Genomic DNA, 20,833 nt, shown 5'->3' on the forward strand with positions numbered 1-20,833 from the left:
TGATAAGCAGAAAAATTTGTGTCGGTATGTCTGTTATCAGTATGGCAGAAATTGTATAGGCATGACATTTTGGTGGAAAAAACTTGGTTGGTATTTACGTCTACCTAATCCCAAAGACTACGCTATCTCAGCTAATTGGAGTAGTAATTTTTGGAATACTCAGCTATGGTTGAAAACCGGCTCTTGCAAAACAGCAAAGGCCTACACAGGTACGTACTATGCTATATATATACTTTAATTGTATAGTTTATATATAAAAAACTTATTGTTAAAAAAAAACTGTCCATAAGAATATATATTAGCGTGCATATATAAATGTATAAATATGCATATATGTAGCTACATTATAAACAAATGATCATGCAGCAGTATATCATTGATATAGACTATAATTTATATAGAGTAACAACTGTAGTCTTTCAGTTTGAAGCATTAGCTACCAAAAAATTGTCACCCAGTGTGTGACAGATTCTCAAACTCACAGGTTTGAGATGGATTTCATTTATTTGATGACAGATTATCTTAATTATTAATATGTACAAATTTCATTCGTGCATGTTCAGCCTTAATTTGTATATATTCGCAGCCTGAACAGCCTGCCATGCCAAACAAAATTAATTAAAACCTGGTGTAAACGGCGTAGACGTGGTGTATTGACTTACCACATGCATTGACCGGGCTCCCTATGGTTTTTCTGTGCATGGCTGTTTCCTGATGTCACCCATAAAAACGGGCAGACAACTTTCACTTCAGCCCTTTGGCACAGGACCTTCTAGACTTCTACAAAAACTACAATTAACCTTGGGGACGAACTAATCAACTATAAATATATCGGATTTTCAAACTAAAATTTATTTTGCATTTTAAGTGTAAACGACTTTTGAATATGGTGTTGTAAATTTGACTGACTTTCCTGACAACCTTGTCATAGAGGCAGCCAAAAATTGCGTGATAATTTAAAAGCGAGAAATTTTTTGGCAATTTCTTTACTGCTCAGACATAATGATCTCATGCATCCTCGATCTCATGCATGGACCGATGGATGATCTCACAGAGCCTGTCGAAACGGTTTCTGCTTTTTTATCGTTAATTTTGTGTTTTTGAGAATACAATAGAACAAATTACACTCCTATATATATGAAAGCAAACATTCTGAACACTAGAAAGCAATTCAAGAAGCCCTGCAGGTAATTAAAGGTAGCTGTGACGGGGCAGTCATCAAAATCAAATCAAAATCATGCATCTCAAAGTCCCTTCCGTTACTGACTATATTTTTATATGTCTTAATTTGTCATTTGAACTTTCAATAGGGTGTTACCGTTTTTCCGATGGCTCTTTTATGAAATACCTGAATTATAGCGAACCGAATTTTAAACTACAGATTTCAGCTCCAATTTTCAGAGAAAACGATAGGAATTGCAAAGTAGACGACATGTTTGAATGCATCCGAGATGGCTGGAACTGGAAAACAACTGGCGGCGGTCGCAGCCTTTTTTCCATCAAAAACGAAACTAATTCCGTAAAAGTGTTAACGGTAAGAACTAAGAACTAAGAAGACAAAGGATGGCTTTAAGTCACATCAACAGAAAACTAGATTGAGACATAAAATTTAACGTTTCACAAGAAAACCATGCATATAAGAATATAGAAGTTCGACAGGAACAAGGCCATGCAGCCAGAACTTTAGCTCTTTCAAACAAATGGCAGGGTAAAAGCTTTGAGCATACACTGAGCACAATTTTAAAATTAAAGCTCGTGCATGGACGACTGACCGAAAGACAATTGCAAACAGGTTTGTCAGGTGCATGTGCTTTTAGGCTTATATTGTGTATAGAAGCATTACGTCTTACGATATAGAGCACTGATATCCGCAAAAGACAGGAAATGTCATTGCAGGAAGACTCTGAGGCTTTCTCAGTTACAAAAGAATAAATTACACATTAAAATAACAAACTGTCACATTTCTAAATGAAATAGATTGAATCGATGTACTTGTTGAAACAGTGGAATGGTTCGTTGGTAAAGCTGAACGTTTCTTGTCATGAGGAACAACACTGTGTTCTTCTTAAACTGCAAACTTTATTCGAAAGACATTCTTCAGAGGTTAGTTTACTACACTGCAGTTTTAAAAACTGTCCGTCCATTCGAATTAGGAGTATAGACAAACCTTTTCCCATTTTTCAGGTACCTCCTATATCGTCGACTGACACTACATCGTATACAGACTATGACACCACTACACATACATATACGGATCAGTATTCCTCGAGCCATACATTAACTGATTATTCATCGAGCAGTACAACAGCCACATCCACCAGTGAATCACTCAATGATTATTCATCGAGCAGTACAACAGCCACATCCACCAGTGAATCACTAAATGATTATTCATCGAGCAGTACAACAGCCACATCCACCAGTGAATCACTCAATGATTATTCCTCGAGCAGTACAACAGCCGCATCCACCAGTGAATCACTCAATGATTATTCCTCGAGCAGTAGAACAGCCATATCCACTAGTGAACAAACTACGGAAAAGGAAGACACACCTTCTGTGACCTCTACAACAGGAAACTCTAATCTTGGTCTCAGTGAAGAATCATCAGGGGGGAAAACTGACTCCACTGTTGTTCCTGTTAGTGTTACTATTACACTTCTTTTAGCAGCCCTGGCAGTGGCAATAGGAGTTTTAGTCTACTACCGAAGAAGAAAAAGGTAGACAAACCAGGGGTGTGAAGTATCAATAATACGTATGGTATTTTACAATATTCTTTTAAAAATCATGTGAAGTCCGTTCTACGCATATCCTCTGCTCATAGAGAATGAAACAACATTCCAGGCGTCGCGACAAGACACTTAGTATATTAAATAGTCCGTTTTGCCTTGCAATTGTTTTTTGTAAGACCAAAAAGGTTTGAACTGACTAATCATTAATTTCTGTTACGGACAACAAGTTCCGGAGAACAACGCAACAGTAAGTGCTATGGTGTTTTCAAAATTAAGAGATGATGTTGATCAGGGAATTTTGATCTTAAAATCATTACGAGGTTATTTATCTTTTCTTCTCCGCGAGACCCTTGCAATCAAGATAATTATGTGACAACGATTATACGCTATTACAATCATACAACACAAAAACGTTTTTTTTCCTCTCACATTTATGCATTATATATGCCATTTCTGATTTCACTTGATTGACAGCTTGATATGATAGAATGATAATGACTGAGAGATTAAATATCTGTCTAATCGCATTTCAGATCTTGGAGTTGTTAACTACAACAATGAAATTTATGAAGATCCTGATCGAAACTATGAAAGGACAAAAGAGGATGACACTAGTTCTCAAACTGTTCCTCACTACACTGGCAGCGGGTTAATTACCAATAAAATATCTTCAGAGTACGAGACACTAAAAGAAAATCGTTCCGATGTATCATTCAATCGACCAGGAACTTCCTCTGGCGCCAATAACCACGTCAACACTGATATACCAAGAAAACCAGAAGAAACAAAGATGGCGCCTGAGAGAGGACCAGAACTGTACCACACTCTAGAACAACCGCCTTCTGATGATTTCTATAACTACATCGACAACACCAAAATCAAAAACCCGTCAGCGTCACCTGAATTAGAGTACACCTATTCCAAAGACACTGATATACCCAAAAATCCACAACAAACAAAGGTTGCACCCACAGGACCTGCGGTGTACGAGACATTAGAAAATCCGTCCTCTGATGACGTCTACAACTACATTGACAACACCAACATCGCAAAGCCAGTCACATCGGAACAAGAGTATACTTATGCTACTGATACAAACTTGCCAAGAGCTGGTCAAAATGGAAAGGGAGAGCCTTCTGCAAGTGATGCAGTTTATCATACGTTAGAACAAGACCAAACCCTACTGTCTAGCTCTGAAATCCCGTCTGAGACCGGATCATGTGTCCCTCCTAGCGATAATGATCTGTATCACACACTGGAGGAACCAAACCAACCAAATGTACCTGTTTATTCAACTTTGGAAGAAGGTGATGCAGAAAACGCGCAGGTGAATGAAAATATGTAAAATTTTATACCTCATTCCTAAAATAGTCGTCTTTTCTGAAAACACTATTATTGAGTCGGACACTCCTAACAATCCAATGTATCATTCACTTGACATTAGCCAACAGACGAAACAAAGCTGGTATCTATATATCTAAAATTCAAAATCTCGCACTTTATGAATAAGTTTGTCAAGCTTATTAAAACAAGACCTTCCACATTTTTAAATGCCAGCAGCCAACGTGTCGGAAAGTTGCAATGACATTAAGACTATAGCTGAGTAACGAAGCACGATAGCAGTTTAACAAAGTTGATATAAAAAGTCACTACTTATAATCTGCAGCAGCATATAATGCTGCATGCTACATTAATTCTTGCATGTGTATAAAAAATTGAGAAAGCTTTATTATAGGAAGTAGGTTGAGAGAATTTTGACAAACCTAAAATACTTTGCTGTGCTTTTAGGCAACTTACGACACACCACACTCGGGCGATCCAGTGTAATATTTTTGATGATTTAAACAAGACAAGTTAAAGGCCGTGAATTACACTACATTGTTTTCTTTTGCTAAAAATGGTTACCGTTTTTCGTAGAAAGTTTTCGCATGGGACATAAAATATCCTTTTATTCAAAAGGATTGATTTTTATAGGTGCTCCTAGCTTTTGTAAATTATTTAAAGTAATAGCATTATAGCCATTGTAGCTAGTATAAGAGTCACTTCAATTTAAAGTCGAAGCATGGTACGGCGTTATACAAGATGAGTTCTGGTAATTGATCGAAATAATCGCCGCCCTACAGCAGGGGTGGATCCAGCACTAGTGCACTAATTTGCATGACACAAGAAAACTGCTCAAAATAGCCATTTTGTTTTGTAATGCAAATTAGTGCACTAGTGCTGGATCCACCCCTGCCCTACAGGCAGTTCCTATGTATGCATGGACGTTTAGATGAAAGGTGAATAACGGACTTATAGTTGTTCATTGCTTGTGATTTACACCATGTAAGTTGCGTATACGTTTTCTGACGATCTTTTCTAATTCGATATCTATCCCTTAATAAAATGATGCATATATTTACGTCAATATATTTTATTTGCAGCAATATACTTAACATTTATCATAAGTATAAACTAGGGAAGTTTTTATATATCACTCATTAATTTTCTGTACATAAAGAAAATAACGAGTAAATATTTCAACCTCTCAGCTGGCGATCAATAAATAATAATGAATATTTAGGTGCTTTTTATATGATCTCGACTACCAGGGTCAGGAACGTCCTGTACCTCCCGAGACAACTTTACCAAGCGTTGATATGATAAAATTGCAAGCAAATAGGGAGTGATAGTGTCTATTCGCTATTGCGCACGCGCAGGAAGGAAGGAGAAGGAAGGGTTAGGGTTACGGTTACATGAATAATAGTTGTCCCTGTCACCAGGGCAACCTCGTACCCAGGGTCTTTACGAGTAGAGTAAAGACCCTGGGTACGAGGTTGTCACCAGGGTTACCCTCTTCCGTCTTTTTGTACACCCTGCATGTATATAATTAAGAATTCGAAAGCATTTATTTTGCATTATATTCTAAAACTCCGCAGGAAGTCCATGCAATCATGCATGCATGAAAAATGTTTAATCAGTACTTATTCCGAAAATACGTATTTAAGAGGTTCTGCTTTATATTGGTATTATAGTCATTCTTAAAGCTGTGCTGTACCTTCGCCGGATCTTGGAAATCGCCGGATCTTAGAAATCGCCGGTCGGCCTGTAGAAAATGTTTTATTATGTGTTATGTTCTTTGGTTGTTTGTCTGTGGATATGCGGAAGTCAGGGCACTGAATATGACTTCGAAATAATTCGAAGTAAACAAGATATATTTAAAAATTTTGGATGTCAATCCTTTCCAACATATAGTGATGAATGTTCTTGTTACAACGCAAGATGTTTAAACGCGTCATGTGAATACTGTCGTTGTTCAGAAAGCCACAACACTTTTATGGTAACTGACTATAATCCAAACGATGGTGTTTGCAAGAGAGACGAGGAAATAGTGCCAACATCAGGTACAGTTATACTTTGTAATAGCTGAACTGCGTGTGAAACATTAACGAACTAAGATATGCAAGCCGTGCAATTTTACGCCACGCGGAACAGTAAAATAACTGGCCGATCGATACATGGCGATGGTGTGAAATCCAATTTTAATTTCTTTCACATACGTCTGACTTGGTTTATATACCAGCTGTGTGCATGTATTATTTTTTGTACTGTAGTAAACTGAACAACAGTATAGTTCCCCCCATTCCTGTCGTATAGATTGTGGTGCCCTAGAACTAAAAAAGGCCATGCATGCATTGCCATTGAAAATTGTCCTAAAAGATCTGGACGAAGCGCTTCTAAAATTTTATGGTGTTAATATGGTACGTGTTTATCATGCACTTACAATATGATAAAATGAGTTACGGCCGAATCTCAAAACAAAGAAAGATGATAAAACTTCCAAAACCCGCTCAATTAGCTCGAAGATATTGTTGCGCAGCTTCCTACTACGTTTTTCTTGACGGCCGTACACGCGAGCATTTTTCCTTGTTAAAAAACTAAATGTGATTGACCTATAATTTCTTTTCTACAGTACCGAATGAGGCATCTTGGCTAAAGAACATAATGTATAGCGAGTGTGTGAAAAGTAATTCGGCAAACAATTATATAAATGGAGGAAGATGTCCACAATCATTATCGCCATATCCTCCTGATATCCTTTGGATATTTACAGGGGGAATTACAGCTAGTGAGCAACATGAAAAACAGTTCATAATTAATGTTAAGACACTCACATGCATCGAACGTGGAAAAAAAGGTGAAAAATTGATCATTACACAGTGTGACGATAAGAAACATCAAAAAATAACTTGCATAAAAGAAAATAACTGGCCGCAAACAAAGATAAAGTTGTACAAGAATACGTTCTTGCATTTACCAAACTCCAGCGATTACGCCATCTCCAGCACCGTTAAGAAAAATGCGGCTCAATTTTGGGAGACTAGAGGAGACTCTTGCATGGAAAATACACACTATGAAGGTATGCTGAATACTTTACATTGCCCAAGATTTTCGTCGGTAGCAAAAAATACATAATTTAGCTTTAGGACGTCAGACATGAAAAAGGCGTTTTGCCGAATAGCGTGAAATCGTCCATAAATAGTCGCATCATGCAATTTTTTTCGCAATTTTCACGTCGACCTTTAACGTTTCCGTTTTCAAGTTGACTCGATCTACTTATTAACTTCTTATTAAAATATCGGACCGAGGACTTTATATATGTACAAACCAAGCCCGTCATGCACGCAGGCGAGGTTTGTACAATATGACAGAGGTGGACAAAGGGTACCGTATTTCTCAGCAAACACCGAGCAAGTTAAAAAAGTTAATTACGAGTGCACTTGGAACAAGCAAGACATTAATACATTCGTAATAGTTGCAACGCCGGAAACAATAACAAAATAATTCTTACCCAAAACTATTTACCGGTTGACACTTATTTAAGTTGAGATTTAAAAATTTCAACTGTGACCTCAGAAAACTTTGACAGTAAACTGTGCCTAAGCCCTAAACTAATAACAAATTCCATTCGGGCAAAATATTGCTTATACCAAATTAACCTGAAACTGCATACATCTTTCATACAACAAAGCTTTTAATTCTTAACTGCTATAGAGAACCTGTTTCAAGGAACCAATTGTAATGCCAATTCAAATTCCAATAACAAAAAAACCCTGAAACGTAAATTATTTTATTAAAATAGATCCTAAACTAATCCATGTACCGTGAATGCATGGCCTTCCAAAAAAACCCTGAAAAGTTAAATACGATGAAGTAATATTATTAGCTGAAAACTCGAGTGAGTGACAAGCGGGCCCCATTATATGTCGCCTGCACTGCATGATAATAATGATATACATCATTCTGTTTTAAAAAGGGTCTAAGTGTAACCTAACTGTCCTGAATATGCTGCACTTCTTTGCAAGTTCTATATGAAGATCGTCGACATAATTTATGTCGAAGACATAAACCGATCTAAACGATGCGTATATGACACTGCAAATATGTGTTTTATGTTTATTTGCATTTGTAACTATTTTTAATAGGATGTTACCGTTTTTCTGATGGCTCTTTCATGAAATACCTCGAATACAGTGTAAAGAACCTTAAACTACAAATTTCAGCTCCGATTTTCAAAGATGATGGGGATTGCGAAGTAGAGGAAACGTTTGATTACAGTCGGGATGGCTGGAACTGGGAGATCACTGACGCCGGTGGCAGCCTTTTCTCCATGCAAAACAAAAATAGTTCCACGAAAGTGTTAACGGTAAGAAGACAAGATGTGGACATGAGTGGAGACGAGTAACCCTAACACCTAAAAATAACACGTAACAGTGTAGCTTTTAAAAAACCGCATATGCAAGTAAGAATGTAACCAGGATCGCTGGATAGGCAGGAAGCGATGACAGCCAACTCAGTGACAAACCAGACCACCGTTCACTGAACGACGTTTCGAGCAATGGCATCTGTTAGTTAACAATTTTATTCGATAAAAATATGTGTACGTTTTATTGTGTGAATACAGAAGCACTACATGTGATAAATAGTTTACAATAATAGCTGCTATATAAAGACAGGAATTGAAACTGCATTTTAGGAAGACCCGAACCGAAATCCTCAGCTACAAAAATGTAATAATCTGATCACAATCTAATATATCTAATTCTAATAAAAATTGTTCACAGATTGAATCAGTGGACCTTTTTAGAAAGTGGAATGGTTCGTTGGTAAAGCTCTACATTTCCTGTCCCGAGGAATATTACTGTGTTCTTCTTAAACTGCAAACTTTATCCCGAAAACATTCGTCAGAGGTTAGTTAACTAACTGCAGCTTCCAAAATTTTCCATCCTTTCAAATTAGTAGTGGTCAACTTTGCCTTACTTTCAGATACCCCCTATATCGCCAACACACACTCCAAAATATACGGCAGACTCTGATGTTACTACACATACATATACTGACTATTCCTCGAGCAGTACAGCAGCCGCATTAACCACTAACAGGAAGGAAGACACACCCTCTGTGACCTCTACAACAGGAAACTCTAATCTTGGTCTCAGTGAAGAGTCATCTGGGGAGAAAAACTCCACTGTTGTTCCTGTTAGTGTTACTATTACACTTCTTTTAGCAGCCCTGGCAGTTGCAATAGGAGTTCTAGTCTACTACCGAAGAAGAAAAAGGTAAACTAACTAGGGGTGGAAGAAGGTAAATTCGACCGAAGCATCACTAAAATATGCAATATTTTTTTAGATATAAACTACGCATATCTCCTGCTCGTAACAAACTAAGCAGCATTCCAGATGTCGCAACACGATAGTTGGAATATTGAAATAAGCTTTGTCTTAAACTGTTGTTTTTGTAAGACTATAAAAAATTTATTTAAGACTGACTTATCATCTACGGGCAATTTAGGTAAAAAAGTTGCGCGGCGTACTTAATGTTCGTGAAGTTTGATGAAATTTGATAACAGCTGTCAAAGATCCAACAGAAAAAGCAAAGCTGCACCAGAATCAAGTCTCAAATATTTTTTTACATGTACTCCTATATTAGAGACAACGATTAACATAAAAGATGAATCATTGATTTCTGTTTCAGGGCACAAGTTCCACCGAGCAGTGCAAATAGTAAGTCCAATGGATTCTTCATAACTAAGAGATGATGCTGATGTAATAACAGCGAATTTTGAACTCGCTACTTTTAGAGTCATTACGATTTTGTTATTCATATTTTCTGCTACGCGAAACTCTTGCGACCAAGAAGATTATATTACGCTACGCTACACTCATACAACCCAAAAACGTTTTCTCTTTGCACATTTTCCCATTAAAACAACTCTTCATATGGTGTCAACGACCAATCTAAATAATTTTTTATTTCATCTATCCCAGAGCCTTCGTTTCCTCGCTAGTGGATTGCGGGCTCGGGTAACGAGATTGACCGCTTGATATGATAGAATGATAATGACTGAGAGATTAAATATCTGTCTAATTGTTCAAGAGGGTTCGCATCAACACTCCATTTCAACGATTTATTTCACTAACAAAAATATCGACATCTTACACTTAGCTAAACAACTATCGAACGGTTCTAACTAATTTTTATGTTGTTTTTCTGTTTTTTAAGGTGTTGCCTAATCGTATATGCGCATTTAAATCCTAATTAAAAACCTACTAGAACAAAGCTAATTTCCTTAAATGTTCCCTATGCTCGTTTAAATAATTGTAATATAAAATAATTGTTTTTTTCTAATATTTAAATCCTAACGTTCTTCTGAACATTCTCCCCCTCCTTTGACAGTACAATCTGGCAAAGGCGTGTCCTGTTCACTGAATTCCACCGGTGCTAACTTTGTCACGGGTCTGATAATTGTCTCTTGTCCAACCTGCACTTTTGCCACACGGACATGGCCGTCTTTTCCTGGAAGCACCTCTCTTACACGACCCAACGGCCAACGCCCTCGATTCTGGTCAGCCGAAATGGCGAGAACCAAGTCTCCTACTTTTAGATCGCGTTTTGGTTGCCACCATTTCGTTCGGATGTTAATCAATGGTAGCCATTCTTTCATCCACCGCTTCCAACAATGATTGATTAGCTCCTGGACCCTTCTCCAGCGTTTTCGTGGATTGAATTCTAGACTCTCAATGCCTTCAGGAGCAGATTTTCCTCCCGCGTGTCCATGCAGAAAGTGATTCGGGTGAGCGGCAGGAGTCCTTCGGATCAGCTGTCTGGTATGTGAGGGGCCTAGAGTTCAACGTCGCTTCGACACCAACGAATATAGTTGACAATTCTTCATCATTTACATCAGCATCTCTCAAAATTGCGTAGATTGCTTTCTTGGCCGCCTTTATCATTATCTCATGGGCTCCTCCAAAATGCGGTGCCAACGGTGGGCTAAAGGTCCACTTTACCCCGCTGTCAATCGTGGTTTCTTGTATCTTACAAGTATTCAACTGGTCCACCAACTCTTTCAATTCCCTAGCAGCTCCTATAAAGTTTGTCCCACGATCACTTACGATTTGAGACGGATAACCCCTTCGGCTCGCCATTCTGGTGAAACATCTAAGAAAGCTGTCCGTGTCAAGGCCGTACGCCATCTCTAAATGTACCGCACGAGACAAGAAACAAGTAAACAGGCAAAGCCATCGTTTTTGTCTTCGTTGTCCTCTACCTTGGACGGTGATGAAAGGGCCACCAAAATCGACCGAAACTCTGGAAAACGCCTTCAACGGTAATTGCGACCGATTTAACGGGAGTGGTGCCATAACTTGACTCGCCGCCTTCGCCTTTCGTCTTCTACATTCCCTACATTCCTTCTCCCATGATCGTATCTCTTCCCGAGCTGCCTCAATCCAATAGTCGTTACTAAGGTTTGCCAAGATATGGTTAGTACCCAAGACATGTTGCCCAATCTCATGATAATGCTTAATAATCAATCTAGTCACCCAGCTACCTCGCGGTAATATAATCGGGAAACGGACATTATATGGCAGGAATTCGGCATGGCATAGCCGACCATCGCATCGAAGTACACCGTCTTCATCAAGCTTGGGCATCAACTTGAGCAACTTGCTACGTGCTGAAATCGGCTTTCCTTCTTTGATAACGGTATACTCTTCGTAGCTTTGCTGCTGTGCGTCTCGAATTATGGAGAGCTGAGCGTCTTGGACTTCCTCCAATTTTAACGGGCCAATTACTCGGTCATTAACTGTGGTGCGGCAATTGTTCAAAAATCTCAATACCCATGACATAACATGAACAAGCCTGCGCCAGCTTGACCACCTCTCTGGATTCAATCGCCATAAAGGGCTGCTTGAAGAGATCATGGGTTGTAAGAGGCACGTCAGCGTAGACACTTTGCGATTAACATTTCCCTCGTCCAAAATTTTCTTCAACTGCCATTCTGATTCCTTTATCTGTAAAAATTGGGGACCTTGCCACCACAGTTCACTTGAGATTAATTGTGTTGAACTGCTCCCACGAGAACAGAGATCTGCGGGATTGTCCCTTGATCCGATGTACTGCCATTGCTCCGGACTGGTGTGATTTTGAATTAGACCGACTCTGTTAGCAACGAAAGACAAGAACTCCCGACCACGTCCGCGGATCCAAAGGAGCACATTCATACTATCACACCAAAATCGCGCGTCAGAAATGGAAAGGTTCAACGCTCGTTCGATAGCTAATGTCAACCGCAATCCCAAAACCGCCGCCAACAACTCAAGTCGTGGAATACTGACTGGCTTTAATGGTGCCACCCGGGTTTTCGATGCAATCATGTGGGTCCTAATCTCTCCGTTTGGATTCTCGACTCTTAGATAGCTCACCGCTCCATATGCGACTTTCGACGCATCCGCAAAGGTGTGCACTGTTGGTGATCTCTCGTTGTTCAACTCAATGCATCGGGGAATTCTCAGAGATTCGAGATCTTTTAAACCGTCCAACCAACTCTTGGCCTGGCGATACACACCATTTTCAATTGGATCGTCCCATCCAATTCCTTGCACCCATAACTCTTGAAAGATAATCTTTGCTGACACGACGAAAGGCGAAACAAACCCTAACGGGTCGAATACTTTCGACACTTGGCTTAGTAATGTTCTCTTCGTAAACTTTGGTTCCAGTACCGCTTCTACTCGGAACGAAAACACATCGTCCTCTGCCAACCATAATACACCCAGTGTTTTGATCGTATGAATATTTCCTTGGTCTAAATCGACCTTTTCTGCCCGTTTCTCACTGGGAATTCTTTCAAGAACGCGGTGGGAATTCGACACCCATTTTCGAGGATCCATTCCAGCTAAATTCCACAACTTGTTTAACTGCTCGTACAGTTCGATTGCTTCTTCATCGGTTCGAGTCGAGTCCAAAGAATCATCCATGTACGTTGATTTCTCAATGACTTCTGCTGCGAGGGGGTAAATTTCTTTGTATTGTCGAGCATTTTCTTGAGTTACATATTGCGCACGAAAAGGGGCTGACGTATCTCCAAAAACCACTCTCTCGAACTCGTACACTTCTGGACGTCTATCAGTTCCTAGATCCCTCCACAAGAACCTGAAGTACGAACGATCTTCAGTCGGGATCCGGATTTGCAGGTACATTTCACGGATATCGCATACCATGGCTACAGCATACCGACGGAATCGAAGTAATACGTCAAACAGATTACTTTGCAGCTTTGGTCCAGGTAAGATCATGTCGTTTAAGGATACTCCATGATGTTTGGCGCTGGCATCGAACACTATACGGGTCTTTGTCGTTTCTTTGTCTGGACGGCACACCGGGAAATGAGGTAAGAACCAAACCTGACCAACAGGTGACATTTCTTCGTCTTGGTTCACCTTACGAATGTATGCTTTTTCCTTATAACTTCGAATGATGTCGCTATAACTTGCCCCGAGTGACTCGGTTCTCAATAGCCGTTTCTCTGTATTCTCGAGTCGTTTGAGTGCTGTCTCATAATTGTTCGCTAGAACTGGACGGTTTCCTTTCCATGGAACTGCCACTTGGTAACGTTCTCCGACCTTGACTAACGATTCACGCAACTGAGACAACGCCCACTTTTCTTCTTGTGACATCACGCAAGGCTCCTCTTCGGGCATGACAGACTCCAATTCCCAAAATCTCTTTAACGACCGATTAAGCTCTTCAAGTGGCTGAAACTTTGCAAAGAACGTGTAGACCAGGTTCGTTCGAAGTGATTCGCAGACCAACGATTTCTCTTCTGGGTTTCCAATGCACGACCATCCCAATGGACCCAATCTCGCTATCGGTTCACCTGGTTTTCCTTTCACATCACATCTAGCATAGTGTAAATCGACTTGATCCTGCCCAATAAGAACATCCACTAACGGATCTTTTTGCCTTCGGAAAATTACACACTTCTAGGTGGGGCCAACGGTTCTGATAACCTCTCCAGTCTACCACCTTGTAGCTTCCGGTTATCTTACGCGGACACGTAAACGGTCGGAACGAAACTTGAACACTACCATCGCTACTCTCAAGAACCAAGTCCACTGGCATAGTGTCGAAAGTCTCGATATTTTCATTTAGAACCTGAACCGTAACAGGTTCATATGGAGCAGACAGTCCCAGAACCCCAGCCACTTCTTCGCTAATGTACGACGCACTGCTGGCATCATCAAGAACAGCATTAACTCGTATCTTCTGACCATTCGCTTTCAACCACACAGGTACAGTACGAAATGATCCCGCTTTGTTAGACGATTGAGACACAGCTAATGTTGCTATGTATGTCTTCTTTTCTATCCCAGTTTGCTCTTGTGACGCGGACGTATTTCCATCCTTTGGGTCTGGAATTGGCTTGAGCAATCGTTCTTTCCCATCCCGGTCGGTTTCCTGCTGATCCTTCCTCTCAGAGTCATGTAGCAGCTGATGGTGATTGCGTTTACAGCCTTCAAGACCGCAGACTCGTGTCCTTGGACAATTTCTCCCAAGATGATGATCCGAGAGGCATCGATAACACAACTGCTTTTCTTTTGCTAAGCCCAACGTGCGCCACGCTTCCGTCTTTAAACTTTGCGCAGCTCCATACTCCATGACCAATTTTGTTACAGCAAGCACAATTTCGCTGTCGACCATCTGTCACAGTAGCGAAATTACGATGCGGTCGTTTATCTCGGGATGTTTTCTTTACCGACATGCCTTCTTTGGTCTCCATTGCGTGAATCAAGAACTCTGTTTCTTCAACCAACCAGTCACTCAAGGATTCTAAAGTCTCCTCTTTAACTTTCTCATAACCAACGGAAAAATCTGGACAGCATCGACCTTGGAACCTTCTCGATTAACAACAAGTACAGCGTACTGTTCGGTCTTAATTCATTCCATTGTTTTTGCTCCTTCAACGTAACAATCGAATGCACCAGACTATCCGAAAACCTCTCAATTTCTAGAACGTCATCATCTTGAAACGACTTGGTGGCTCGAAGATTCTCCAAATGCGCTTGTATTTGTCGACGATCGCCACCAAACTTACGTACCAAAGTTCTCTTTGCCTCTTCGTAAGCTTCGTCCGAATAACCCAGCTTGGCAATTGCCTCTGCCGCATTCCCTTCAAGGCACGCTTTCAGTCTCAACATTTTGTATCTTGGTAGTGCACTTGTTTCATCCACGATTGCTGAAAATGCTGCCCAAAAACTTGCAAACTTTAATTTGTCGCCGTCGAACTTCGGTACTTGCAAACGTTCAAGATTTCGCTCAACTTCGGCTTTCGACGTAGGCACATGGTCGACGGTATTCTCACTAACTTTTTTGAACGGTTCATCACCAACCGCGCCGGGACTGTATTGTTTACTCACCATCGCGGATACATAGGACTTAACTGTCGTCGCGTCCCGATTTGTATCTCTCATTATATTTTCCAGCTCGTCTTCGGCCTTCACAGCGTTTCTTTCGTCACCCGATGTCCTATACACTGTAATCAATTCTTCGATAATATCCCACGTTTCCTGCTGTTTCGCTTCATAGGCATCGACCTCTTGCAGCAACTCTTCTGCTACACTCTTCTCGTTAGCCATCAATCGCAAAAGTTTCGTATACAGCTTCGACGTCTGCGCTTTTGCAACTCGCTTACGCTTCTTTAGCTGTTCGATCTCTGCTGTTAACAAAGATTCTTCCATACGTTTAACGGCTTCTCCTGTATTCTCAACCATTTCCTGCTACCAAAATGTTCAAGAGGGTTCGCATCAACACTCCATTTCAACGATTTATTTCACTAACAAAAATATCGACATCTTACACTTAGCTAAACAACTATCGAACGGTTCTAACTAATTTTTATGTTGTTTTTCTGTTTTTTAAGGTGTTGCCTAATCGTATATGCGCATTTAAATCCTAATTAAAAACCTACTAGAACAAAGCTAATTTCCTTAAATGTTCCCTATGCTCGTTTAAATAATTGTAATATAAAATAATTGTTTTTTTTCTAATATTTAAATCCTAACGTTCTTCTGAACACTAATCGTATTTCAGATCTTGGAGTTGTTAACTACAACAAAGAAATTTATGAAGATCCTGATCGAAACTATGAAAGGATAAAAGAGGATGCCACCAGTTCTCAAACTGTTCCCACGAATAGCGACACTGGCAGAGGGTTAATTACGAATACAATATCTCCAGATTACGAGACACTAAAAGAAAATGGGAACGAAGTATCAATCAATAGACCAAAGACTTCCTCTGGCGCCAATACCCATAAACACGGTAATAATGGCGCCAACACTGATATACCAAGAAAACCAGAAGAAACAAAGATTGCGCCTGTGAGAGGACCAGAACTGTACCACACTCTAGAACAACCGCCTTCTGATGATTTCTATAACTACATCGACAACACCAAAATCAAAAACCCGTCAGTGTCACCTGAATTAGAGTACACCTATTCCAAAGACACTGATATACCAAAAAATCTACAACAAACAAAGGTTGCACCCAAAGAACCACAACTGTACCACACTCTAGAACAACCGCCTTCTGATGATTTCTATAACTACATCGACAACACCAAAATCAAAAACCCGTCAGCGTCACCTGAATTAGAATACACCTATTCCAAGGATACTGGTATACCTAAAAATCCACAACAAACAAAAGTTGCACCCAAAGGACCTGCGGTGTACGAGACATTAGAAAATCCGTCCTCTGATGACGTTTATAACTACATTGACAACACCAACATCGCAAAGCCAGTCACATCTGAACAAGAGTATACTTATGCTACTGATACAAACTTGCCAAGAACTGGTCAAAATAGAGAGAGAGAACCTCCTGCAAGTGATGCAGTGTATCATACGTTAGAACAAGACCATCCCCTACCCTCCAGCTCTGAAATCTCGTCTGAGATGGAATACTCGTATGCGAAATCCACCGATTTACCGAGAAAGCCATCAGCTACAAATGATGACGAGTACTGTATCACTGACGTGTCGTCTATGGGTGTTCAGCAAAATAACACCGGATCATGTGCCCCTCCTACCGATAATGATCTGTATCACACACTGGAGGAACCAAACCAACCAAATGTACCTGTTTATTCAACTTTGGAAGAAGGCGATGCAGAGAACGCGTAAGTGAATAAAAATATGTAAAATTTTAGATTCCATTCCTGAAAATAGTAATCTTTTCTGAATGCACGAGCCTTTTGTACGACAGGAATATATTGTGATCCGTCAAGTTATCTGCACAGCTCCAAAGAACTACGACATATACCCGCCGAAAGTTATTAGCCACCCATATATATACGACAATAACCGAGATTGCCATGCATACATGCAGTAATTGATATAATCGGCCTATATATCTATACGATCAGTTTTATACTTACATATATTTTTTATTTTTTGAATAGATAGCGAATGATGGACCAAAATTTAACAATTCATGAATATATTGATGTTACCGATGGAAATATAAAAAACGCCAAATCACATTTTCGAAAACAATCATGCAGTTCACCATTTTATATTAAGGCTATAATCTTAGTGTTCGTTAATAATAAAACCAAATACAGTATACGTATATATATATACATGCTTAAAAAACTCATTAATATTCAATAGACGTTTTGACCAATCCAATGAACCTTTTTAAACACGTGAGTAGGCTTTTATACTCGATAAAGCACTATCAGGACACTGTTTTATATAAAGACACATGTGGCTTTACATAAAGTTCATGTTCAATCCGATTGGTCGCAACGTCTATTGAATATTAATGTCGTATTTTAAGCTATTCAAAACACTCGTAAGTCGTGTTTTATGCGCTATAAAACGCTCGGCTGCGCCTCGCGTTTTATACCGCATAAAACACTCCTACTCGTGTTTTAAATACTACATAATATACTGATACAGGCTTCTATATGGGAGCATAAAATATATTTTCATTATTTTGATATATTCAGGGTCAGTTATATAAAAGGTATAATAGTTTAAGATATATACAGGGTGTCCCAAAAAAAAAGCAACCACTTAAATATGCAGAACATTAATACAGCTCTAAAGCACAATAGATAAGCACCTCTGGGAATTGAAAATGGCTCTTAATCCTTCATTTACAATGCTAAAAGTAATTTTAGCCGAACTATGGTGCAAACCCGAACAATATATTAATATTCTTGCATATTTAAGTGGTTGCGTTTTTTTTGGGACACCCTGTATATAGTTCGAGGTACAAGTAGTGACAGAATTGACCAACCTGCATTAATAATCGTTTATATATTTCTGCAATAATTACGATTTAACAACGATAAATGTAGCTTTAACTATAATAGCCAGTTTAGAGTATACTAATTTTATTGCAACCGGCCCCATGCAAGCTTGTCTGATATTATAAAATATAAGGCCTAGCCGAGTTGACTTTTTACGGGGTGTATAGTAATACGAAAGAAAAATAATATTTTTAAACGAAAGCACACTATATGCACAAATAATTTCTAACTATACAGGGTGTCTCAAAAAAAACGCAACACTTAAATATGCAAGAACATTAAAGCCTGGTTTCCATATGACGCCGACCTGTCGCCGACTCATTGTCTGTAATGATCCAAGGAGAAAATGATTTCAGAAAGACAAAAGATTTCACTCATCAATAATCACCGACAATAATACTTTGCCGACGTCGGCGTCATATGGAAACCAGGCTTAATACAGCTCTAAAGCGCAATAGATAAGCACCTCTGGGAGTTGAAAAGGCCTCTTAATCCTTCATTTAAAATGCTAAAAGTCATTTTAGCTGAAGTATGGTGCAAACCCGAACAATATTATAATATTCTTGCATATTTAAGTGTTGCGTTTTTTTTGAGACACCCTGTATATATGAATTATTGAATAAATATAAAAGTTTGTCAAGGTTATGAAGTCAAGTCCTTTCACTTATTTAACTGCATTGATATAACCATTAAACTACACATTACTGCATGAAATTAATGTTCATATATATTCATAAATGGTACGATATGGCGTGCAAGAAAGTTGTAGTTACTAACATTAATACTTTAATAGCAGGTGAGTAACATATAATATATAGTATATATAATATATAGTATCTAGGTAACCTACGACACACCACACTCTTCCGATTGAGTGTAATATATTTTTGATGATTTAAACGAGACAAACAACCATATTGATTCATCTACACGCTTTCCTTCCGTTGGAACGGGATTAACGTCTTTCGAAGACTTTCACAGAATTTTAAATATAATTCCGGTCATGATCATTCGGAAATGCTCCGTTGTTTTTCTTAGACCTTACGTTAAATTCGAACCTACATGGCACGTCGTTACAAGCTGGTACAGGCAGCTCGATACCTTTGTAGGATATATGTTTTAAAAAGGAGTCGGTTCCTCGAGTTTCACGATCATCACTTTTTAACTGTATTTTTATCCCTTTTACATAAATTATAACATTGCTCCATAACACTGCGAGTTGTCGAGTCTCGACGTCGTGAACATTACAATTTACACTTTGTTTAAAAATAATAATGTAAACAATGCAATGACAGCCCAATTTGTCAACATAAAGGGTATATAAAAAAATGCAACCATATTCATACACGTTCGCTTCTATATTAAATAACAAAAGATCGTAGGCCCCTGGGAATCATAAGGTTTAATGTTGCGTTATTTTTAATACACACTGTATACACGCAGAATATAGTTTATGCAGTTATATGTTGTATGTAATATAGACCGATTGTTCAAACCTGCGTTTTTTTAATAATCTGAAGATGTATTAAATTGTTAATTCAGAATATATAGAAGAAGTTTACATTTGGAGATTTCTAAAATTTACAAGTAGGAATGAAAATTCTAACTGCCCAAGAATACAAAAGACCTAGCAAACTTTTAAACACCCACGAACTCATGCATATTATGGGGATATAAATGTTTTCAGAACCACGCACATATATATTTTAATGCAAAATTAGCATACACCATTTAATTATGTGTTCACAAACTCTGCAGGCAGTCGATTAAAACGAAATGTTTTCGATAAGTACAATCCGCGAATTCCTGTTTCATTTAAGGCTTTGTTTTATCGTGATACTGTAGTATTATTTAGCTTTGCGACGTTTTTACTGATCGACGTAAGAATGTTTTACTTTCTGCTATGTTCTCTGGTCGTTAATATATACGTATGCGGAAGTCAGGACATAGATGGCTTCGAACTATTTCGACGTGAACAAGACATGTTTACAAATTTGAAATGTTATTACGGTACAACTCATGGTCACGAATGTTCCCAAAAACAAAAGCTGAAAGAATCTTGTAGTAATTACAACGCAGAGTGTGTAAACTCGACGTGTGAATACTGTCGCTGTTTAGAGGGCAACAACACTTTCATATTTGAATCTGATCCAATGTGTGGAAAGTGCATAAGTGACGAGAAAATAGTACCAGAATCAGGTAATTATAAATATTGCTGAAACAGTACGTACCGAACGTAAGGGTGCACTGCTAACTGAATCAGTTGCACTGTTAACAAAGGGATCTCGATATATTGACTTCTCGACCTAACAATGAACTCTAATCAAAGATTCAAATTGTGCAATCTTGAAGGGTAATGAACATTGAAGGTTAATGAAGCGGGGCTGAGCGCCAAATATCCAAAATGTAATATACCATGCCAGTTGTGTGTTGTCAGTAAATACTTCATTTATACAAA

General features: G+C 38.9%; 1 protein-coding gene across 1 annotated transcript; it reads right to left on the minus strand.

Annotated features, from left to right (window-relative positions):
- Positions 1–10,798: 10,798 nt before the first annotated feature.
- LOC114542159 lies at positions 10,799–14,174 on the minus strand. The gene is made up of 3 exons (XM_028561902.1): positions 14,076–14,174; positions 11,320–13,978; positions 10,799–11,136 (listed from the first exon to the last, which is right to left on the minus strand). Exons 1-3 carry the CDS (start codon positions 14,172–14,174, stop codon positions 10,799–10,801), a joined length of 3,096 nt encoding a protein of 1,031 aa, XP_028417703.1.
- Between the last annotated feature and the right edge of the window lie 6,659 nt (positions 14,175–20,833).

Source organism: Dendronephthya gigantea, unplaced genomic scaffold (genome assembly GCF_004324835.1).
Source record: "Dendronephthya gigantea isolate DGI-Jeju-01 unplaced genomic scaffold, DenGig_1.0 000340F, whole genome shotgun sequence".
Classification (NCBI taxonomy): domain Eukaryota; kingdom Metazoa; phylum Cnidaria; class Anthozoa; order Malacalcyonacea; family Nephtheidae; genus Dendronephthya; species Dendronephthya gigantea.